Genomic DNA, 25,338 nt, shown 5'->3' with positions numbered 1-25,338 from the left:
TTACTGTGAATACATTTATCCTGCATCAAAAAGTACTTTGAGGAAACAATTATCTTTTTACTATTTCATTTTAGTTTAAAAAAAAAAATAGGCAAAAAAATCATATTTTTTCTGTAACTGTCTTTGATCTGTTGTGTTGTGTGTGTGTGTGTGTGTGTGTGTGTGTGTGTGTGTGTGTGTGTGTGTGTGTGTGTGTGTGTGTGTGTGTGTGTGTGTGTGTGTGTGTGTGTGTGTGTGTGTGTGTGTGTGTGTGTGTGTGGTGGGTGGGGGGGGGGGGGGGGTGGAGGTGGGGGGAAATGGTAATGTAATGTTTGTTGAAAGTACCTGCATCCTGGAGAACAATCTCCATCTCTGGATCCTTGTGAATCCGCCATGATGAAGCTGCAGGAGAATCTGATGAGTTTGATCTCCTCCACTGACTCTGAATGAAGAAACATTCACACACTAAATTAAATGATTAAATTAAACAACCTTCATAATTTAGCTGAACATATCTGGAGTGTGGGAGAAAAAGATCATGTGACTGAGTTAACTCAAGCTCACAGGGCCTTTTCACACACACAAGTCGACCGTTGATGTTCGGGTGAAAAAGAAAACAAACCCCGACACACATCGACACACACTGATCCGATTAAAAAAAAAAAAAAAGTGTTTGTTGACGTTTGTGTGAATTGGCCTATGTATGTTTACACATAAGCTAAACTTCTGGAGAATCACAAACATCACGAAACACAAAGGAAACATTGAAGTGGGAAAAAAGCCTTTATTTAAGGTTTCATATCAAACAATCACGTAAAATGTCCTCCAGAGATTCATATGAGAAAGTCACACATGAACACTCACTAGGGCTGTCACTTTACGTTCGAAAATCGATTGCACAATCGATCGGACCATGCAACCAACACAAGTTTAGAAAACGAAAATAGGGAATCGATTTTAACGGTCTTTTCTCGGAGCGCGTCCAGCTCGTCACGATATGCCCGCAGCAAACGCGCGTCACACAGCAGCTGCAGGCTCTGACCAACACACATAACAGCTAAATATAGCCTACTTCTGCATAATGCGTCTCTTTTTACTATAAAAATGTGAATTCTGCCAGTATTCAGACAGTCTCATGCATACAGGTACAGATTCGGGCTACGGTCTACAATTGCCTACATAGGCGAAAATTTGTTTGACATTTCTAATCGTAAACACATGTTGAAGACTGCAGTAATGTTTTTCATTGATGTTATGGCAGTCCACTCAGCTTTCGAGAATGTTGCACTCCTGTTTGTCATTGTGCACGAAACTTCACGCCAATAAATCAGAAGTATTGCTGACTTGTCCGCTTCTCAAGCGCCCTTTACGTTCGTCCTAATGCCTGTCAGTTGTCCGTGGATTTGACCATATTTGGTGTTTAAAATGGAAACGTCTTTAGACATGGAAAATCGATTTTACAATCGAACAATGAACTGTTTTATGTCTCAAAAATCGAACAGGATTTTTTCACAAAAGTGACAGCCCTAACACTCACCTTGAAACTTTTACAAGATACAGGATCTCAAATCCTCCAGCTTTAACATCATAAAACTACACTTAAATCCCTTTATAATGGTTGATAAACACTTTGATGTTGTTTTTTCCGTGTCGTATTTCGCATTTATGCTTAAAATGGTGTGACGAGAGAGAGAGAGAGAGAGAGAGAGAGAGAGAGAGAGAGAGAGAGAGAGAGAGAGAGAGAGAGAGACGTAAACAGAGTATGGCTGGCGATCGGGGTCAAAAGTCTTTAAACGAAACGCGTGATTTTGACCGCGTCTACACGCACCATAACACGCACAGCAGCCAATGAAATTGTTGTATTTGAGACTATATTTGCATAATGACATGATGGTACATATGTATACAAACATCAGACATCATGTTTATTCACGAAGAATGTGGTAATGGTATACTGGTATGCACGTATGCAAACATCAGACGTTATATTAGTTCATGAGGGATAATGCATTGGTGGGTGATTCTCCAACTACAGGCACTTTTGTGTCCTTGGCCTTTTTTGTAAATAAATAAACAAGTGCACAAATAAATTGTCATAATGAAGTTCATGCTCCAACATCCTAGTAACCACCCAATCTTGCCACTTTTTTCTTTTAAAAATGCTTTTGCAAGGCTGTTTATTATCAGATTTTGCCGTTTTATGCTTGTCCCCAACCCAGACTGGCCCTCTTTGAATGTTAGAAAATTATATTAAAGGATCGATTTAGGATGGATTTCATCGAAATGCCATATGTATATCATCATTTTAAACTATTTTTGGAATGAAATAAGTCTGTCCCCAGGTTTTCCATCATTTCCACCTCCTTCAACAAAATCCACTTCAATAGATCCACCTTAAATATTTTGTTTACTTGGTAATCATGGAAATAATAGTGAAAAGGACGTATTAGTTGAAGATGAAACTTCAGGCACATCTGCTCTTCAGCACAAGAAAATAAATCAAGGTAACTCAAGCTTTTATACAGAGTATTTTTATTCAGTGTGTGTGTGTGTGTGTGTGTGTGTGTGTGTGTGTGTGTGTGTGTGTGTGTGTGTGTGTGTGTGTGTGTGTGTCTCTGTATCTTTAATCTGATCACAGACACTGGCTGAATGGAAAGGAACGAGTGGACACATGCTGGAAACAGATGCTCTACACAGATCTGAGAATCTGATTATGACTGTTTTTGGTGCAAGACGGTGAACAAAAAAGTGCTGAATATGATGCTATAAGAGTGATATGAGACACTTGCCAGATTCTGATGCACCTTCATCTGGGGTTTCATTTTTTTTTTTTTTATCTGCAAAGAATAAAAAAGTAAGACATTAGAAACCAAAAGATGCATTGGAGAGTGAATAATTATTTTGATTATAGCTATAAACGATGCCAACAGTGCTACATCTGTCTCATGAGAGAAATAAGGAATATTAATAAGAAGAAGAAATTGTTCATTTGGACAGAATACTTGTATCTTTCTTCTTGATTTTACTGGCGCCGCTGCTCTTGGGTCTCTTTGAAGGCATGTCTGTCAGTCAGTCTGAGTGGAATATTCACACTATCACAGTTTGAACACAGTGTGTAAATGTACAGTGTGCATGAAGAACGCTTGATGACCTATTCATCTGTTGAAATGCATATTTATTTGGATGAAAATAAAATGTGTTTTTATGTCTGAGCTCATAACTGGACATGGTATGAAAACAATTCTGTTTAAATTGAATTGGATTCTGTTTCTGCACTTTGGGGGAAACATTCAACATAGTACACAACATATTCAGTGTACAGTGAGCAGAACACTTGTGCAACCGAGAAAAACACATGTGCGACATCTGGTGGTGAAAAATTATTTGACAAACAGTTTCATTTTAGGCTGTATCCGAAATCGCATTCTTCACTATTATATAGTAGACGAAAAACAGTATGGCTGCGTCAGAAATCTCATGCTCTCTTGAGTAGTTTCTTGTTTTGAATAAGTAATTACTTCACAACTGCTAAAAAAGTATGTTTAGTATGAGTGTGTGTAGTATGAATGTACATTCTCCATGATGTCATTATCATGTGACCCACCGTCGCTTCACTGTCATAATAAATCCTGTCCCGTGGCCTCATGGGATAGTAAAGTTTAAATCATATTCACACTTCAGCTATTTGTTTTGGGGTTGTCCTTTCGCTCTGTCTTTCTGGAGTAATGTTAATGCCTTGATTGTCCAAAAGGTGTTCTGGGATCTTTCCTTATCTTACAGACACATTATTCTGGGGTTTTATATTAAGACAAGAATCTAATCAAAGCAAGTGTTTGTATTAACCTCCTTTTATTCATAGGAAAGTTTTATATCTATAAATGTAATAATACAAAAAGTAAACCCCACTTTGACATCTTCAAACAAGAATTGAATTTGTACTTAAATACAGTGTCAATGTCTGTAAATAAGAAAGCTATAAAAACATCTAGAATTTGTGCCATGTTTAATATTCTTTTATAATATGCTTTTATTCATTTTTGTGGCCCCTCTTGTATAATTTTTTTCTCTTTTTTTCTTTCTTTTACATCTCTTGGCAAATCATTTTTAATAGGTAAATTAGGGTTCTTTATACATTTTTTCTTGTTGACCATTAAACTATAACTTGTTTATTGTCTGAAAGTTTGTCTGTCTTTGTATAGCATGTTTGTTAAAATTTGCAATAAAAAAAAAAATAATAATTATGAATCTCGCCAGTAGTTATCCGGGTGCTTTTTGCCTTCTCTTTCATGAGGACTGTGAATTCGGACATACTTCTTCTCGTCACATACTGTTTTTCGCCTACTATATAGTAGGAAGTATGCGATTTTTGGATGCAGCCTTAGTCTTTTAAAATGTGTAACTTCTTTTTGCTTTCAAACATGACTTGCAAAAAGTCTCAGATTACAGGATCATATATATTTTTTTACATTTATAAAAAATACTGTAAAATGAAATTTATTATACACATAGACCTACCTGATTTAAATGTGATTTAAAGAGATAGTTCACCCAAAAATGAACATTCTGACAGTTGGCGACACCCATTGACTTCTATAGTATTTATTTTTCCTGGAATGGAAGTCAATGGGGTCCATTAACACTCTGGTCTCCAACATTCTTCAAAATATCTAATTTTGTGTTCAACTGAAGAAAGAAACTCTTACAGGTTTGGAACAACATGAGGGTGAGTTTTTTATACTTCATTATATCATCATTTTTTTAAGTAACGTAAATGACATAATTAGCATTTTTGGGTGAACTATCCCTTTAAATAAAAGTCCTAATCTTAAAACGGCACTGTTACAGCGATGGTATCAGAAGGTAATACTATGGTACTGAATGATTACAGTATACGTATACCATGGTATATACAAATTGTGAATTTAAACGTAGCATAAACAGATAAAAGCCCAAAACTGGTAAATACATTGTCACTCGTAACTTACACATGCAAGCGATCATTACGATTTACATCATGCAATGTTTTTAAAAATATAAATAATCTTAAACCTTACCTCTTAATAATAATAATAATAAAGCTTTATGGTGTCACTTTAAAGAGTAAAAATAATATTCCGAGTAAACAGCGTGAAATGTCTCCAAGCATCCGGGATTACAGACGGTTACTATTGGTTACAGAGGCGGAGACTCGTGTGATTGACAGACCGCACAGCCAATCCTCGCGTTGTTTAGCGGTAGCCCCGCCCCCTTCACCTGTTGACTTTGCTGGCACTGAGCGCGTCTGAAACACAACGCGGTTCATTTCAGTGGAAATTCGCTTTTAATTCGAATTGATTTCAGATTTTCATCGACTTTATGGAAGTTATCTCAGAATAAAGACATAAATGTGCTCATCTCTCGCCGCTTGAGAACTAATTGACGCCGTTGCCATCTGCTGTAATTGGTGAGTGACTGATGAAATTATGATTTACTGAGCTAATTCTGTTTAAAATACTGTGAACAGCTGCATTTGGTTTGATTTTTGCATGTAATGCATTGATTTACAGACATCTGCTCCGTTTTAGACGGCGATAAAACACATCAGGTCGTTATTGAAGCCCATTTCCACCAAACAAGAGAAAAAAATATATAAATAATGACATAAAAAGTCGAAATTATGACATTCTAAGTCTTAGTATGTCAAATTTTAGTTAGTGTCCCATAATATTCACTTAGTATGTCATAATTATGACTTTTTATGTCATAATTTTGACTTTTTATATCATAATTATGACTTAATATGTCATAATTTCGAGTTTCTATGTCATTTTACAAAAGCATGATTTTATATGTGCCAGAAATCCTTTCAAATGTGAGTAACAGGGATTTACTGGCATCACAAGGTGTTGTAGTGTCTGATGGCACAGGTATGATGAGGTCATAGGTATGATGAGGTCACATGACGAGTGTCAACTCCTGAATATTTGGTTCATGTTGTTGCATATGGCATTATGTCTGTTTTTACATGTTACAAAAAACTCTCCTAAAGTAAAAAATATAAATTCCAGGAAGCAAATTGTCATTCATGCTGGAAAGCATGTCAGATGACGAGTGTCACGTGACTCAGTCAGACTCAGGAATGTGGATCAATTAATCAGAAGGTGAGCTGGATTCAGTCCATCAGTCTTTGAGAAGTTGAAGAGCAACATTACTGCACGTCTACACCATATTTTTATTAATACTGTCAAGAACTTCTCTCTTCCGGGGTGGAATGGGGCGTTTTGAGTTTATATCCAAGTTAATATGATCATGTGAAGTTGTAGTGATGTTTTACAAGCTCATATATGTTCTCTCTGCTGATTTAAAGAGTTCTGACTTATATATGCTGATAAACGCCGGCTAGATATCGGTGGTTTCCAGCATGAATGACTATTTGCTTCCTGGAGGTGATATTTTTTTACTTTATGAGAGTTTTTTTGTAATATGTATAAACAGACATAATGCCATATGTAACAACATGAACCAATTATTTATATGTAACAGCATATACCATGACAACAATGAGTGTAATTTGGTGTAAAAATGGACAAAATATTATATATATCGTGATTAATCGGATCTAACATAAAAGTTTGTGTGTGTGTGTGTATATATGTGTGTGTACATACATATATACACACACACACACACACACACAAACTTTTTGTTAGATATGATTAATTGATTTGACCGCATGGGAAAAAATAAATAAATAAAAATAATAAATATATATACTATAACGTGTGTCCTTTAGGTAAGGAAAACAAAGAAATGTGAATGCTGTTCTCCATGATGATGATTGCACTGGTGTTTCAGACATGGACGACTCCAGCGAGGCTTATTTGTGCATTAATGATCCCAACGGAAACTGGTCCGAATCCCACGCCGTCCTGGATCCGGTGGAGGAGGAGGAAGAGGAGAAGTTCAGGAGGAAGCTGAAGTATTTCTTCATGAACCCCTGTGACAAATACACAGCTCGAGGAAGAAAACCCTGGAAACTGATCCTGCAGATCCTTAAAATCGCTGTGGTCACCATTCAGGTACTGTAGGAGAGTCACAGTCAGGTGTGATGTTCAAGCAGAATAAAAGCTTTAAAATGGCTGCTTTCTCCTGTGTGTGTGTGTGTGTGTGTGTGTGTGTGTGTGTGTGTGTGTGTGTGTGTGTGTGTGTGTGTGTGTGTGTGTGTGTGTTTGTAGCTGGTGTCGTTTGGTCTCAGTAATCAGATGGTGGTTCAGTTTAAGGAGGAGAACCTCATGACGTTCAGGCATCTGTTCCTGAAGAACTTCAGCAGCGCGAACACACACTCCGTTTACACACAGCACGACGTCTACACACACATCGCGTTCACCGTGGAGCAGGTGAGAATATACAAATGTTGATATTAAGAAGTTGCCAAAAGAAAAAGATGCAAAAATGTGTTTTAAATTGCATGTCTTACAGTATAGAAATATTTATACTTAAATGTTGCCAAAAGATGGAAACATTTTTTTTTTAAATTGCATGCCATAGGCATATAGTGTATAAATATTTAAATATAAGATTAAATAAAAAGTGCACAGATGTATTTCAATTACATGCCGTATATAAATATTTATATTTAAATGTTGCCAAAAGATGGAAAATAATGTATTTTAAATTGCATGCCATTTATAAAAAAAATTTAGTTGTCAAAAGATGCAAAAAATAGATTATAAATTTATATGTAGCTTAAATATGTTATATTTTAAAGTGCATTTAAAAAAGATTAGATTAAATGGCATTCCATGTAAATCTGAATATTTAAAAGTGCACAAACAAAGCTAAAAAGAAATTTAAATTGGATTCGATTATATAAATATTTGTATTTATATGTACAAAAGACAGAAAAATATTTTAAACTGCTTACCATACAGTATATAAATATTTATATTTAAAAGTGCACAAAAGATGCAAAAATGAAATGCGATTTATATAAATATTTGTATTTAAATTTATCCAAAAGATGGAAAAAATATTTCAAATTGCTTGCCATACAGTATATAAATATTTATATTTAATAGTGCACAGAAGACGTATTTTAAATTGCATGCTATATATAAAGATTTTTTTTTAATTTGCCAAAAGATGCAAAAATGGATTTTAAATTGTATGCCATACAGAATATAAATATTTATATTTTAAAATGCACATAAGATTAGATTAAACTGCACAAGTGTTTTTTAAATTGCATGCCATATAATTATTTGTGTGTGTAGATCCTTGATGTCAAGCTTAAACTAATGCATCTTTCACACTGGCCTTTCAAAGTTCAAGATTCTCAAAAATTTTAATCATAAATTCATAAAAGGTCATTTCCCCCCCCCCCCCTGCAGTTTCTAATGTTGCCGAGCATAACGGTGGGCAACCATGAGTATGAGAAGAGCGGTGAGGTCTACACTCCTCTCAGCATCTGTCAGCAGTTCTACCACAACGGCAGCCTCTCTCCAGCCAACGAGAGCTTCCACATCGACACTCATGTGGATGAAGGTGTGTGTGTGTGTGTCGAGACGAGAACGTGCTCAAACACCTTTACTTCACATGTACAGAAGCAATCCTGCATCTTCTGTTGGTTTCTTCCAGAGTGTTCGCTGATTTACCCACAACAGCCCTTCTCAACTCGCACAGCAAACCCACTCAACTTCACTCTGCACTTCGAGAGGTAGAGAAAACTCTAGAGAAAACATGTCGAACGCAGGGTTGTTATTATTAACTAAAACCAAAACTAAAAAAAAAAAAATTCTATTTTGTGTTTAAAATAACTCAAACTTAATAAAAACTATTAAATATCAAAATATTAACAAACTATAATAGTATATCAATGATACTAAAAATCGCCTCTATAGAAAATATGTTGTATGATGCAGGGTTATCGTTAACTAAAAATAAAAATAAACCACAAAAAAATAAAAAAATAAAAGTATTTAATTGAAATTAAAATAATACACAATAAACGTCTTTTATTTCAGCTCTTTTTTTTTGTTTAAAATAACTAAAACTTAATAAACTTAAAACTTAAAAAACTATTAAATATCAAAATATTTACAAACTATAATAGTATATCAGTGATACTTTATATGTGATTTTGTAGTGTACTAGTATATTGTATATCTTGTATATTGTATTTTGAATATTGTATGTTTAGTTTATTGTTTTAATGTTTTTTTATTATGTTTAGTTTAATTTATTTATGCATTTACTTTTTACTTTTACATCGTATCCTTTTCTGTGTAATGCGCTTTGAGAAATAACATTTAAAGACGCTATATAAAATACATTTTTTATTATTATACTAAAAAAGCAGTGTATTAAATGAAATATGTATGTAAATATTACACATACTTTTGTACAGATCTTTAGAAAAAGCCCAAGTGTAAGTTTGTTGAATCGGTTTGTGTTCGTCAGGTTGTTGGCAGTGACTGTAAAGTTCACTCTGAAATCCATTAACCTGGAGACGGTTCAGTATCACGAGCTTCCAGACTGCTACGTCTTCAACATTATGGTATGTCACATGACCTTTCAGTTATTATTACATTATTGCTCATCTCCGACATTCGTCTCCGTTTCCTCTTACATTCATAAACTCATGAGTGGGATCAGATGGGAAGGATTCTCAGCTGGGAAAGTTTGCAGGTTTTTCCTTTAGTGAACACGTGACCATCACCCTGCTTCCAGAAAAACAATTCTACATTGTTTGTTGAGCATCAAATCATCATATTAGAGTGATTTCTGAAGGATCATGTGACACTGAAGACTGGAGTAATGATGCTGAAAATTCAGCTTTGATCACAGGAATAAATTACACTTTACTGTATATTCACATAGAAAATTATGGAAGCTTGTTTCCGCCATAGAGTTAAAAATAAAAAAGGTAATTGCGACTTTTTAATCTCACAATTCTGACTTTTTTTCTCAGAATTGCGTGATATAAAGTCGCAATTGCAGGTTATAAAGTCAAAATTGCGAGATATAAAGTCAGAATTGTGAGATATAAAGTCAGAATTGTGTGATATAAAGTCAGAATTGTGAGATATAAAGTCAGAATTGTGTGATATAAAGTCAGAATTGTGTGATATAAAGTCAGAATTGTGAGATATAAAGTCAGAATTGTGTGATATAAAGTCAGAATTGTGTGATATAAAGTCAGAATTGTGTGATATAAAGTCAGAATTGTGTGATATAAAGTCAGAATTGTGAGATATAAAGTCAGAATTGTGTGATATAAAGTCAGAATTGTGAGATATAAAGTCAGAATTTTGAGATATAAAGTCAGAATTGTGTGATATAAAGTCAGAATTGTGAGATATAAAGTCAGAATTGTGTGATATAAAGTCAGAATTGTGAGATATAAAGTCAGAATTGTGAGATATAAAGTCAGAATTTTGAGATATAAAGTCAGAATTTTGAGATATAAAGTCAGAATTGTGTGATATAAAGTCAGAATTGTGAGATATAAAGTCAGAATTGTGAGATATAAAGTCAGAATTGTGTGTTATAAAGTCAGAATTGTGAGATATAAAGTCAGAATTGTGTGTTATAAAGTCAGAATTGCGAGATATAAAGTCAGAATTGCGAGATATAAAGTCAGAATTGCGAGATATAAAGTCAGAATTGCGAGATATAAAGTCAGAATTGTGTGTTATAAAGTCAGAATTGTGAGATATAAAGTCAGAATTGTGTATTATAAAGTCAGAATTGCGAGATGTAAAGTCAGAATTGTGAGATATAAAGTCAGAATTGCGAGATATAAAGTCAGAATTGCGAGATATAAAGTCAGAATTGCGAGATATAAAGTCAGAATTGCGAGATATAAAGTCAGAATTGTGAGATATAAAGTCAGAATTGTGAGATATAAAGTCAGAATTGTGAGATATAAAGTCAGAATTGTGAGATATAAAGTCAGAATTTTGAGATATAAAGTCAGAATTGTGTGATATAAAGTCAGAATTGTGAGATATAAAGTCAGAATTGTGAGATATAAAGTCAGAATTGTGTGTTATAAAGTCAGAATTGTGAGATATAAAGTCAGAATTGTGTGTTATAAAGTCAGAATTGCGAGATATAAAGTCAGAATTGCGAGATATAAAGTCAGAATTGTGAGATATAAAGTCAGAATTGCGAGATATAAAGTCAGAATTGCGAGATATAAAGTCAGAATTACGAGATATAAAGTCAGAATTGTGAGATATAAAGTCAGAATTGTGAGATATAAAGTCAGAATTGTGAGATATAAAGTCAGAATTGTGAGATATATATATATTAGAGGTGGGCATAGATTAATTTTTTTAATCTAGATTAATTTTGAAATTAATCTAGATTAATCTAGATTAAAATGGCTCATTTGAATTCTGCCGAAGGCATTTAGAATATGTGTGCTACCCAAATAATGACTATAAAAGTAAGTCTTTGAGAACGGGTTTCTCAAGCCAGGTGGCGCATTAGACCAGGGGCTCATCTCCTGTTTCCAAAATGCATCACAAACTGCTTGAGAAAGCTGTTCTACTCATAGACTGTAAAAGGTTACTTCTGTACTGTTACCGTCCGTAGGCAACATAGGCCTATGTTATTATCAACTACTATAGGCTATCAATTAGGGATGGGCGATATGGCCTAAAATCTATATTGTGATATACATTGCAGCCTCTTGCGATAACGATATTATAATAAAACCATTTCAGAACAGGTTACACAGACCCTACTAAACAACTGCTAAATGTATTTTTTTTTTTTAAAGGGTGCATGTAGTTTTGAGAACATATATTGTCCAAAACTGTAAGTATACAACATAATTTTGCAGATAAATAAAATTTAAGTACACTAGCTGCAGAGACTTAAGTAGGTCTAATGTTTATTATGGCTTGGAGCTTATGAAACCCCAAATTTAAAATTAGAATATTCTAACTGATGTCTTTCCAGTTAAAAAGAAACACAACAACGATTCTTTAATTTGGGCGCAGACAGTGATTATGTTCTACACCACTAAGATATATTGGGAATAATACGCGCGTGCTGGTATTCAGTGATATGTTTCGTTTTGAATTTGAGGTGGTAGAACGGATTAGTCGTGTGTTAACTTACCGAACTGTTACACCACACAGTCTACGGGGTGCCGGGTGTACCTCGCGGCCGCGGGTAGATTGCGTCATCATAGCTTGTGTAGCTTGAGCCAGCTCCCAACCCAACTTGGAGAATAGATTAACGGCGATATTTTTTTTATCGCGCGATAAGAGTCTCGCCGATAATGGCCCACCACTAATATATATATATCAATTCTGACTTTATATCACACAATTCTGACTTTATATCTCACAATTCTGACTTTTTCACGCAATTCTGACTTTATATCTCACAATTCTGACCTTATATCTCACAATTCTGACTTTATATCACACAATTCTGACTTTATATCTCACAATTCTGACTTTTTCACACAATTCTGACCTTATATCTCACAATTCTGACTTTATATCTCACAATTCTGACTTTATATCTCGCAATTCTGAGAAATAAATTCAGAATTGCGAGATGTAAACTCGCAATTGTGAGATATAAAGTCGCAATTATCTTTTAAAATGTTTTATTGTGTGGCGGAAACAAGCTTCCATAGAAAACAGCTGTTTTACAGTGTAATAGTTTTTCTCGATTGCTTAAACACATTTCTGGAAATTATGACTCCTTTTCTCAAACCTCTAAACACAAATCCATAACTTCTCACCCATTTCCTATTTTCTTTATCTACTCAAAACCAAACTTTGCCCTCAAAAACACACACACTACAACACAGTCTTACACACAAGATAGACCAGTTCAAAACACTGTTATAAAAACCTCCGTTTGTCAATCGGGAATCATTTTACAGCTCAATGTCTATTACAGTATACAACATAAATAGAGCGGTGCAGATACAGTGAAATTCAAAGCTTTAAGAAAAGTGTATTATCATGACACTACTGTTAAGAGATCCTGCAGTAGATGAAAAGTACTAGAAAAGTTTAAATACAAAATTATTGAACATGAACTTGGTTTGCAATACAATACAGTATACTGTCAATTACAGTACAGTAAAAAATAAACAGATAAATTCAGCATATTCAGACAAATTGCATTACAATACTGATAATGACCATATTTGCCATAGTATAACAGTTTTTTAGTCTTCTGAAAAGTAGTCATCTCCCTCAGTTCTGCAGATCTACAGTACGTGTAAGAAGTTCTTGGCTACAAATCAGTTTGACAATTATGAGTTGTAGAGAGTACAACATGTGTTATTACTGTACACTGAATAATCTAAATACTGTAGTTATACTGTATGTGTAAGTAAACCCTGTAGATCAACTTCCCTCATGATCATTCCTGCACAAGAACATTGTCAACTATAATACTTTGTATTTCATCAGGAACAAATGCCCTTTGACCCCTTTGACCTCTTGCTCTTTGTCTCCCACCAGGATTCATTTTCTAAAGCACATCATCATATTTGGCCCTATTTATAATATCCTGAGATTCTGATTGGTGTGTCATCAGTTTTTCTACTTAATGTTTACACATGGATAAATGTGCGCTCTTTGAGTTCACAGTGTGACACTTGAGTTCATTATATTTTGTGTTTGTGTTTTCTGAATGAGAATCTGTGCAAAATGAGGACATTTTTGTGTAGAGTTTTGCAGAAAAATTGGAACGTGTGTGAAAACAGGTGAAAAACACGTCTTTGTTTTGGAGAACTGAATGAACGGTTTGGGAAATTGAGCCAACTACTGTTTTTTACTGTAATATTTTTAATCGAAAGCAGCTTTGTTGAGCATAACAGACTTTTAAAATCTTAAATTCTTAATGATACCGAACGTTTGAACGCTAGTGTAAATAAAAATAACGTCTGTTTTTTGTGTGTTTTCTTTTTTTAATGAGCAGATCACCTTTGACAACAAGCCCCATAGTGGGAGAATTGGGATTGACCTGGACAACGATGTGCAGATCAATGAATGCAGCGACTGGACCGTGACTGGTGCATGTGAGTCTTTACCATGATTCTCCACTGTTTACAAATCCCCCTTTTTTTTTGTCTTTTCTTTTTTTTTTTACAAAGATTCATTTCTGTTGTGCAAAGCAATTAAACTCATTTATTAAAAGGAAAAGTTTGTATTTAGCATTTAAGAAAGTATTCCTATGAAATGTAGAGCAGACTTGGAGAAAATGTGATTTGGACAGTCTCAGACACTTCAGCTTTAATAATCACTTGATTATTTTGACACAGTGATTAAAAAATTAACTGGATGGAAAAAGTTAAAGAGCTTGATGTTGGGTCTGAAATGTTTTCATGAAAAATTAACATTCGCTCCAACCAATCAAGTTTAATGTAAAATTCCCTCGATTGTGATAAGAGAAATCTACCTAAGAGCATTGTCATCTTTAAGACACCATATATGAATAGATTGAATATAAAAAAGAGATATCATCATGCTTCCCCAGTTGATTGATTATTACATTAAGTTTTACAAACTTTTTTGTATTACAAGTTTTCTTAAATATGTTTAAATGTGCAAATGATGCATTAACTAGTGAAATATGCACTAAATGCATACGTTTCCAGAACATTAATCTGAACATTGGATAAACCCAGGCTCAAAATTATTGTTTGATTTTGTTGACATATTAAGAGTTAAAGGATTTTACTGAGGGGATTTTGGATATCTTTTTTATCACTCCATAACTCCAAAAATACTGTCGACAAACAAAAAAAGAAAAATTTTCGCCATGTTTTAGGAATAAAATGTTACATAAACCAGTGGTTCCCAACCTTTTTTTGTCTGAGACCCCCTTTTTCCAAAGAAAATATTTTAGGGCCCCCCTTCACATTTAATGATATTATCGCTCTTGTAAACTTGCAGCAAGGATGACAGAATATGTTGTTTTCAAGCAAACGGTATGTTTACTATAACCAGATATGTTTATGCACAAATAATAGCCTATAATATTGAAAATACAATAACAAAAACATCAGTAGGCCCTTTGTAATTTAAAAACGTAAGCCTAGGAGTAGGCTAGACGCTAGCCTATAAAGTGGCCCTATTTGAAATGCAATAACAAAAATATTCACACTGGTGTGTAGGTAAAAAAAAAAAAAAAAAAGTAGGCTATATAGGCTATTACTAAATGACTGCTGTCTGGGACCTCAAAACTTGCATGTTATTTGTGAGGCTTTATCAATGTGAGGCTTTATTTTTGACGCTTTTGGCACTATAACGAGCGATAATAAACGAGCGTTTATTAACAGAATAATGCGTCTTTCGGAAGAACATTGTAGCCGGAACTACTTCTCTCTGTGTACGTCTATGACGAGTCACGCAGGTACTGGGCTACTCCGCAGCGGCAGCGATCCGAACCAGTGTGGAATAGTCCCAATGTAAACACTTATTATAGGTGTACCATAGTGATTCAGGATAAGACAAAAACACGGATTGGAAAATGGATTCATGATGAACTCGCTCATTATATACATTTTGTAAATTTTGAACAGAAAAAATTTAAGGACTTTTATTTAATGCTCATTGCTCAAAACTATTCAAAATACGACGCGACCCCCCACAGAGCTCGCTGAGGCCCCCTTGTGGGCCGCGACCCCCCTGTTGGGAACCACTGACATAAACCACTGTGAGTAATATATGAACAAACCCTTCAGTGAAAACCTTCAGTATATAGACAGGAATAAATCTGTAAGTTTTGGTGTTTGTAACTGCTGCTGAAGTAGAGGACAAACTCTTTAAAGATATGTAGCGTAATCGAAATCTACAGATGCAAATAGAAAAAGTGCAATTAAGTAAACACTTAAATGTGTATTTTGGATATTTTCTTTCCACTGGTCTGAAACACCACGTTATGAAAAGTGATTTTTCATCCATTTTTCACCACGCACTTCAGACTGATGTTAATGGATGTTTTTTTTGTCTGTAGCCCCGAGGGACATGTACATTATGGTTCTGTTTGACATAATGGTCATTCTGATTCTGCTGCTGTCGCTGCTTCTCTGCACGCGCTCGGTGAAAGCTGGAGTCCTGCTGCAGTCTGTGAGTTAAAAAGAAATCACTTACCATGAAACACAAAAAACACACTGCAAAAAATGCTTTTCTTACTTAGTGTTTTGTCTTGTTTCCAGTCCAAATATCTAACATTTCTTAAATCAAGATGCATTTACTAGATGGGTAAAATGACATAAGATATTAAGTCTTGTTTTCTGGGGAAATAAATAAAAATTTAGTTTTTGCTTAAAAAAGCAAAATGATCTGCCAATGGGGGGAAAAATAATGTTGTTTCTGTTTGAGTTAAGATTATTTTTCTTCCCATTGGCAGATAATTTAGCTTTTTTTTTAAGCATCAACTCACTTCATTTTGATTAATTCCCTTGGAAAACAGGACATCATTTTACTCATCTAGTAAATGCATCTTGATTTAAGAGTTTTTAGATATTTGGACTGGAAACAAGACAAAAATACTAAGTAAGGAAAGCATTTTTTGCCGTGTCTGAGTGTCTGAGCTGCTGTTTTCTATGCAATGAAAGTGGAAGGCGATTTATATGGTCAAGCTCTAAAAAGGACAAAAACTTGCCATAAAGTGTCATAAAAGTTTATATTCTCATGCTATGTTATGTCATGTCATGCTATGTTTTCTCAGAGTGACTTTGAATATAGGGCACACTCAAAAAAAAAAAAAGTATTTGAATTGCATATAAAATACAGTTTTACAAAAATAAATGATAAATGGGATGCGTATTTGTCACTCATACATGAATGATTTCTGAGGTCAGATTTCTGTAATAGCACTAATAAACTGAAAGTGTTTTAAACCCACTAAAAGCAGTGTATTTATCATCACTAAATCCAGTTTATTTCAATCTCATACATTTGAGCTACTTAAATGTTGCTTGAAAATCCACACATTGTGAAAACAATTACATTTATTTACCTGGATAAATTTAATTTTCTCAATGACTAGATTTATGCTGATTCTAAGTCATTTGAAAATATGATTTATTTAGAATCAAATATATATAAATAATAAACTATGGCATGATTTGTTTGAGTGTCGAAATGCATCACATTAAGTTTGTTTATTTTAAAACTCCAAATGAATGGAATTATTATATGCATTTCAAATACATAAATCTTAATTGTAGGTCTTCATTTTTTTTTTTTTTTTTGAGGCCATGGAGAACTTTTATGATCACTTTATTTGTAGAGCATCAAAATTCAGACAGTAATGGAATGTTCATCTGTTCCTTAGGAATACGCAGCGTTCTTCTCCCGTCGTTACAGCAAACGCGTGTCCTTCTCCGACCGTATGGAGTTCATTAGCGGCTGGTATATCCTCATCATCGTTAGTGATGTCCTCACCATCACAGGCTCTCTGCTGAAGATCGTCATCCAGCTCAAGGTGAGAAACCATCCCGAACATCACTTTTGTTAAATAAACATGTCTAAACAGGCAGATTTGGGGTCAGTAAGATTTTGTTTTCAAGAAATTAATACTTTTATTCAGCAAGGATGCATTAAATTGATCAAAAGTGACAGTAAAGACGTTTATAAAGTTCTACAAGATTACCATTTTAAATAAATGCTGTTCTTTTGAACTCTGTATTCATCAAAGAATCCTTGAACATAAAATGATAATACTGATAATAATCATAAATGTTTCTTGAGCATCAAATCATCATATTAGAATGATTTCTGAAGGATCATGTGACACTGAAGACTGGAGTAATGATGCTGAAAATTCAGCTTTGATCACAGGAATAAATTACACTTTAATGTATATTCATATAGAAAAATTACAATTATTTTAAATTACAGTATTGCTGTATTTTTGATTGAATAATTGCAGCAATGGTGTTAGCTGATGTCATCCATCTAAACCTCTTAATCTTCTGCATGACATTGTTAAATCAGTGAAATGACTCTTCAGCGCTCCTTCTGTGTGTGTTTCCTCAGGCCATGGCGAGTTATGACCTGTGCAGTATCCTGCTGGGCACCGGCACCATGTTCGTGTGGATCGGCGTCTTACGCTTCATGGGATACTTAAAAAAATACAACGTACGTCCTGCTCATTCTCACTTCTCACTGCAGTTTTCAGGAGACTGAAGAGAGATAATTGGTTTGGCCATTTGTGATCCTGGATCTCAAAACCAGTCACGAGTCGCACGGGTATATCTGTGGCAATAGCCAACAATACATTGTATGGGTCAAAATTATAAATTTTTCTTTTATGCCAAAAATCGTTAGGATATTAAGTAAAGATCATGTTCCATGAAGATATTTAGTAAATTTCCTACCGTAAATATATAAAACATGTATTTGTGTGAGTGAATGCAGCACAATCGCTAACATAAATGTAGAACTTTAAAGGAGATTTTCTCAATGTTTCGATTTTTTTGCACCCTCAGATTCCAGATTTTCAATAGTTGTATCTCAGCCAAATATTGTCCTATCCTAACAGACCACACATCACTGGAAAGATTATTTATTCAGCTTTCAGATGATGTACAAATCTCAATTTCCAAAAATTGACCCATGTGACTGGTTTTGTGGTCCAGGGTCACATTTCTGCTTCTTGCAACATGAACGCAGTATTGAAATCCATTGTAGTATTGTATATTATTAAGAAAAATTTCATTAGTTAACATTAGTTGACTACATTAGTTAACAAAATAACAACGAACAATACTTCTATAATGTTTATTAATCTTAACGTTAATATTCACATTTACTAAGATGCATCTGTTAATATTAATTAATGCACTGTGAACTAACATGAACTTTTTTATTAACTAACATTAACAAAGCTTCATAAATGCTCTAAAAAAGAATTTAATGCTCTGTAAGGTTTCTAATATTATCAATATTTAAAAAAGTAAAAAAACAGTTTTATCCAATTTTTTGTCATAGAAATGGATTATTTCAGTCTGTTATCAGTATGTTGGTGGACATGCATTCGTTCCTTCAGCACAAGCACATGTAGTTGTAGTTGTGTTGGTGTAAGTGATTGCGCCCTCTGTTGACTGTGATGTGTAACTGCTTGTCTTTGATTGGTCAGATTCTCATCATCACTCTACGAGCGGCGTTCCCCAACGTCATCCGCTTCAGCTGCTGTGCCGCCATGATTTACCTCGGGTACTGTTTCTGTGGCTGGATCGTGCTGGGACCCTACCACACCAAGGCAGGTCACTGGTATCACACTGGGTTTCAAAGGGGTGCTTGATTATGATTTGACTTTTCTAACTTTAGTTAGTGTGTAATGTTGCTGTTTGAGCATAAACAACATCTGCACTTACGACGCTCAAAGTTCAAAGCAAAGGGAGATATTTGCTTTTACAGAAATCGCTTCACCACATCACTAACCCTAAAATTTACATAAACCACGCCCCCGCAACAAAGGGCTCTATAGAGAGCCTAAGTCCCTCCCCTTCCGGTCGACCACCATGGGACCTTATTTCGGAAAAATATTGTATGGTAGTCAATGGCGAGAGACAACAAATATTTTGATCTCGTTTGAATTGTGCCCTGATTTACACATATGATGTTTGTCAATTTAAAAGATACATTTTAAAGTCAAGAAAGTCGCAGCTTGATGTAAAACTGCTGAGGTATAAGACTGTGAAAATACGTAATTAGAAAGACTACAAACCCAGAAGGCGCACATGCGACGTCATACCTTTTCTCTCAATGAATGAAGCTAACTTTACTGAAGCTAACGTCTGTCATTTTTTCTATAGTCTTACATTATAATCGTAACGTTACGCCGTCATGCCTGAGTGTTTTGAGCCAGAATACACACATACGAGCAACGGATCTTGTGACGTACATAGTGCGAGACGAGAGATGTAGTTCATTGAGCGATTTTCACATAAAACTAAACGTTACTCTTCTGTTTTATGACAAACTGCGACTTTCTTGACTTTCATAATTACCTTTTAAATTGACAAACATCATATGTGTTGTTCAGGGCACAGTTCAGACGGAATAAAAAGATAAGTTATCTCTCGCCATTGACTTCCATACATATTTTTTCCGAACTAAGGTCCCATGAGCCGGAAGCGGCGGGGCGGGACTTAGGCTCTCTATATGGCTCTGCTAAGGAGCTCTTGAAGCTCCGCCCCCTGTGCCAGCAGCAGCAGCTTATTTGCATTTAAAGGGACAGACACAAAACGGTATAACTATATTTCAAATGCACAATGAATAGACAGGATTTTGATGCAAGATGAAAAATTGATGCTGAAAATAAGTGAAATGAAAGAGTGAGAACAGTCGCACGCCCTTCATCAAACAGGATCAGGCTATTTAATGTTTAAGATAAAACACATTTAATCTCTGTGAACAGTGGAGGAAAACTAATACTGGCTTCTGGGAGATAGATAAATAAATATGGAAAAAAAATCAATTTGTGGCCTTTGAGAACCACATTTAAAAAAAAAAATTGCCCAGCCGTCCTGATGTGTGTGTTGTTGGATTGTTTTGCCCAGCCGTCCTGATGTGTGTGTTGTGTGTGTGTTCCCTCAGTTCCGGACGCTGAACGTGGTTTCCGAGAGCCTGTTTTCGCTCATCAACGGCGACGACATGTTCTCCACCTTTAAGAACATGCAGCAGAAGAGTTACGTGGTGTGGCTCTTCAGCCGCTTGTACCTCTACACGTTTGTGTCTCTGTTCATCTACATGGTGCTCAGTCTGTTCATCACGCTCATCACGGACACCTACGACACCATGAAGGTGAGAGAGCGCTGAAGTGTTCACTTCATTCAGTTCACAACACACACCGTTTCAGAAGAGTCCACATTACAATCTACAGAGATCTGATATCAGAGGAAACTGTCTGAGTTGACCATATACAAAATCACAGTTAGCTAAAATTCATTAATTTAAACAATGTAATAATTTAATGCAGAAACAATGAGCTCATTGAAGTAGTGAATACTGGTTTGTTAACACATGATTATGACATTTAGAAAAATGTAGCATTGGTGCGTGTAGATTCAGAGTTTGCCGCTGAAACATCCGTTATCAGCAGCGATATATTCTAGTGTAGCCTTAATGATGAAAGAGTAGAAGAGTGTAAAATAAGATAAAAGTTTATTGACCTGCTGGAACTTGAAGTGATTTTGGACTGATTTGGATGTAAGTGTAGTGTGCTTGCAGAGAGACTCCGCCCACACTCTCTTCTGATTGGCTGTGATTTTGGATTGATTTGGTTGTAAGTGTAGTGTGCTTGCAGAGAGACTCCGCCCACACTCTCCTCTGATTGGCTGTGATTTTGGACTGATTTGGTTGTAAGTGTAGTGTGCTTGCAGAGAGACTCCGCCCACACTCTCCTCTGATTGGCTGTGATTTTGGACTGATTTGGTTGTAAGTGCAGTGCGCTTGCAGAGAGACTCCGCCCACACTCTCTTCTGATTGGCTGTGATTTTGGATTGATTTGGTTGTAAGTGTAGTGTGCTTGCAGAGAGACTCCGCCCACACTCTCCTCTGATTGGCTGTGATTTTGGACTGATTTGGTTGTAAGTGCAGTGCGATTGCAGAGAGACTCCGCCCACACTCTCTTCTAATTGGCTGTGATTTTGGACTGATTTGGTTGTAAGTGCAGTGCGCTTGCAGAGAGACTCCGCCCACACTCTCTTCTGATTGGCTGTGATTTTGGATTGATTTGGTTGTAAGTGTAGTGTGCTTGCAGAGAGACTCCGCCCACACTCTCTTCTGATTGGCTGTGATTTTGGACTGATTTGGTTGTAAGTGCAGTGCGCTTGCAGAGAGACTCCGCCCACACTCTCTTCTGATTGGCTGTGATTTTGGATTGATTTGGTTGTAAGTGTAGTGTGCTTGCAGAGAGACTCCGCCCACACTCTCCTCTGATTGGCTGTGATTTTGGACTGATTTGGTTGTAAGTGCAGTGCGATTGCAGAGAGACTCCGCCCACACTCTCTTCTAATTGGCTGTGATTTTGGACTGATTTGGTTGTAAGTGCAGTGCGATTGCAGAGAGACTCCGCCCACACTCTCTTCTAATTGGCTGTGATTTTGGACTGATTTGGTTGTAAGTGCAGTGCGATTGCAGAGAGACTCCGCCCACACTCTCTTCTAATTGGCTGTGATTTTGGACTGATTTGGTTGAAGTGCAGTGCGCTTGCAGAGAGACTCCGCCCACACTCTCCTCTGATTGGCTGTGATTTTGGACTGATTTGGTTGTAAGTGTAGTGTGCTTGCAGAGAGACTCCGCCCACACTCTCCTCTGATTGGCTGTGATTTTGGATTGATTTGGTTGTAAGTGTAGTGTGCTTGCAGAGAGACTCCGCCCACACTCTCTTCTGATTGGCTGTGATTTTGGACTGATTTGGTTATAAAAGTGTAGTGTGCTTGCAGAGAGACTCCGCCCACACTCTCCTCTGATTGGCTGTGATTTTGGACTGATTTGGTTGTAAGTGTAGTGTGCTTGCAGAGGGACTCCGCCCACACTCTCTTTCTGATTGGCTGTACTTTTTTGATTGTTTTTATCGCTGAAATCTTATATCACATCGCATGCTTTATGTAAATGAGTTCAGTTGTGATTGGCTAGCCTCTTGAGAAATAAGTATTCTCATATTCATGAGATTATTCATGAGATATTCATGAGAAATAAGTTTAAACGTTTTTCTTACTATATATGTTATTTCATGTTTTGAGTCCAAACTGAATGTGCGACTGATTGTTTATTAATTTGTGTTCAGCATCAGCGTTTGGACGGAGAGCCCGTGTCGGATCTTCAGGCGTTCATCATGCAGTGTAAAGACCTTCCAGAATCAGGACGCTTCAGTGTGAACGAGACCAGGTTCCTGATGTGCTGCTGCTCACACAGGTGAACACATCGTCTGTCCATGTGGGAAAATAGTTTGGAAATTATGATTGACAATTGTTTGTCATGAATTATTGTATTTGCAAAAGTTATTCTTTGAACATCATTACCCTCATCCTTCCCTCGCGGGTCAAAATGACCCGAAGCCCTAAAATTAGACTTACTTTTTTTTTTTTGTCCAGAAAGCTTATTTTATTTCACTTTGATTTTATTAAAAAATGAATTAATGCAAATTTTTTTGGAGATTTTTTTTTTGTTATTTTACTTACCTTTAAATTTCTAGATTTGATCAATAAATAATAAATAAATAGTAATTTAAGCACATTCCTCACATTCTTTCAACTTGAATTCAAAATAACTCACAATTTCATACATACCCCTTTTTATTCAGCTCAAAATATCTTACATTGTGTGTCATTGCCGACCTCTTGTGGAAGAATAATAATATAAGATGATATTTCATGACTCTAGATGTCCTTATCTCTATATGGCACTTTCTGTAAAGCTGCTTTGAAACAATATGTATTGTGAAAAGCGCTATACAAATACATTTTAATTGAATTGAATTATATGGATTAAATGTGCTGTTCCTCTGGGTCCTAAAGTCAGTTCTCTTCAGTCTGCATTCAGATACACATGTAGACATTATAAAACAATTTTTTGGTAAAGTTTGTGCATTTTTAGTTTGAACTTTGAGCATTTTTATGTTTTTCTATGTGAACTGAAGCATTCCTCGCGTTCCATTCATCCCTAAAGGACCCGAGATTTGTTACTTTTTTAAATTTCAACCACAAAACTCCTCGAATCCATTAATTTTGAGTGTGTATTTGTGGTTCAAGTGCGACAACAGTCCCGGGGTCTTGGAGACCTCTGATGAACTCTCAATGAAAATCAGAATGACCCGAGGGAAGCTAAACCTCTTTTGAGTGTGTAAAGGTGATATTGGTGTGTTTGTGACGCAGGACGTACGGCTCTGATGACGACGCAGAGATGACCGGGACTTCACAACGATTGTGATGAGTTTGGATTGAAAGGGAAAATATCTGTATTATTAAGTATATATAAATATATAAAAAGCTAATGAATGTCACAGCTATCTAAACTCGCTTTTGTTTGAGCACATTCATGTTTAGCACATTCTAGATCCTCTCCACTTTATGAAAGATTGTAAATTAGTGTTATCATTATTATTTATTGTGAATATTTTGTTCAGACATGCTGAATTTGGGTAAAGAGAAAAATATATATTTTCATACCGGTTTCCTGTATTTCATGTCTCATTAACATTGTGCTGTTTGTGTTTATAATGAAATGTTTCACCTTTTTATTTTTGAAAGCTTCAGATGAAATAAAATTTTGATACCCGACAGACATGTTTCAGATGTGGATTATGGGGAGTAATTTATGTAGTCAGGTCTCATTTATAAATCTAAAAATATGTGACCTCAACAGAGATTAACATTTAATTAATATTTATTAGTAGCACCAGAGAATGTCTAATAAGGGGAGAACTTCCACTCTCAGTAAACCGGCTTCTGAACTGGCTGCAGTTCCACTCTGGCTCCACATGAGGGCGCTCACAGGACGAGTGCAGAATGAATGGAGGTCTATGGCGCTATACCCCTCAAAATCCACTTTTCTCAGGATATAATTTTTTGTCTAGTAATTTGAATGTTGTATTCGAAAGGAGATGCAAAGAAATTACACATTGCTGGGTGTTAGATTTTTTAGAGTCACTTATTTGCTTTAAAAAGTCTTTTAAAATGTCAATGACGTCAAACACATCGTACAACTAGAGATACTGCTTTACGGCAATCCTTCCGTCGCTTTGGTGCTTTCGCGCTCTGCACTTTCTTTTCTGTCGAGGCATCGACAACACAGCTGACACAGGTAAATACACAACACAGCTGACACAGGTAAATACACAACACAGCTGACACAGGGAAACACACAACACAGCTGACACAGGTAAACACACAACACAGCTGACACAGGCAAACACACAACACAGCTGACACAGGCAAACTCACAACACAGCTGACACAGGCAAACACACAACACAGCTGACACAGGCAAACACACAACACAGCTGATACAGGTAAACACACGACACAGCTGACACAGGCAAACACACAACACAGCTGACACAGGCAAACTCACAACACAGCTGACACAGGCAAACACACAACACAGCTGACACAGACAAACACACAACACAGCTGACACAGGGAAACAACACAGCTGACACAGGGAAACACACAACACAGCTGACACAGGTAAACACACGACAGCTGACACAGGGAAACACACAACACAGCTGACACAGGTAAACTTACAACACAGCTGACACAGGTAAACACACAACACAGCTGACACAGGCAAACACACAACACAGCTGACACAGGCAAACACACAACACAGCTGACACAGGCAAACACACGACACAGCTGACACAGGCAAACAC

At 35.9% G+C, this 25,338-nt stretch overlaps 2 protein-coding genes across 5 annotated transcripts in view; one reads left to right on the top strand and one right to left on the bottom strand.

The window, feature by feature from the left end:
* LOC308703323 (protein NLRC3-like) overlaps nucleotides 1-1,710 on the bottom strand; it is a 161,506-nt gene extending 159,796 nt beyond the window's left edge. For all 4 annotated transcript variants that reach the window (XM_081386711.1, XM_081386708.1, XM_081386712.1 and 1 more), the window contains exons 1-2: nucleotides 1,517-1,710; nucleotides 325-421 (exon numbers count right to left, since the gene is read on the bottom strand). In XM_081386711.1, the coding sequence (XP_081242837.1) occupies nucleotides 325-374 (50 nt within the window). In that variant the 5' untranslated portion in view covers nucleotides 375-421; nucleotides 1,517-1,710. The remainder of the gene's footprint in view (nucleotides 1-324; nucleotides 422-1,516) is intronic.
* Nucleotides 1,711-5,256: 3,546 nt separating this feature from the next.
* On the top strand, nucleotides 5,257-24,243 carry mcoln3b (mucolipin TRP cation channel 3b). The gene is made up of 14 exons (XM_081385684.1): nucleotides 5,257-5,422; nucleotides 6,814-7,037; nucleotides 7,194-7,355; nucleotides 8,349-8,502; nucleotides 8,596-8,674; nucleotides 9,418-9,514; nucleotides 13,921-14,020; nucleotides 15,961-16,073; nucleotides 17,287-17,436; nucleotides 17,991-18,092; nucleotides 19,093-19,215; nucleotides 20,556-20,762; nucleotides 22,750-22,877; nucleotides 23,837-24,243. The coding sequence occupies exons 2-14, from the start codon at nucleotides 6,816-6,818 to the stop codon at nucleotides 23,889-23,891; spliced, it is 1,692 nt and encodes a 563-aa protein (XP_081241810.1). The 5' UTR covers nucleotides 5,257-5,422; nucleotides 6,814-6,815; the 3' UTR covers nucleotides 23,892-24,243.
* The last annotated feature ends 1,095 nt before the right edge of the window (nucleotides 24,244-25,338 follow it).

Source organism: Scardinius erythrophthalmus, assembly GCF_964197995.2.
Source record: "Scardinius erythrophthalmus genome assembly, chromosome: 15".
Taxonomy (NCBI): Eukaryota; Metazoa; Chordata; class Actinopteri; order Cypriniformes; family Leuciscidae; genus Scardinius; species Scardinius erythrophthalmus.
Note: the sequence above shows the minus strand (reverse complement) of the source record. Positions and strands in the feature narration are given on the sequence as shown.

Excerpts from the sequence above, each read along its gene's own strand:
- mcoln3b (XM_081385684.1), top strand. The coding sequence starts at position 6,816 with ATGGACGACTCCAGCGAGGCTTATTTGTGCATTAATGATCCCAACGGA. Across the intron at positions 9,515-13,920 it reads GCTACGTCTTCAACATTATG|ATCACCTTTGACAACAAGCC; the intron begins GTATGTCACATG and ends TTTAATGAGCAG. Across the intron at positions 16,074-17,286 it reads CTGGAGTCCTGCTGCAGTCT|GAATACGCAGCGTTCTTCTC; the intron begins GTGAGTTAAAAA and ends TCTGTTCCTTAG.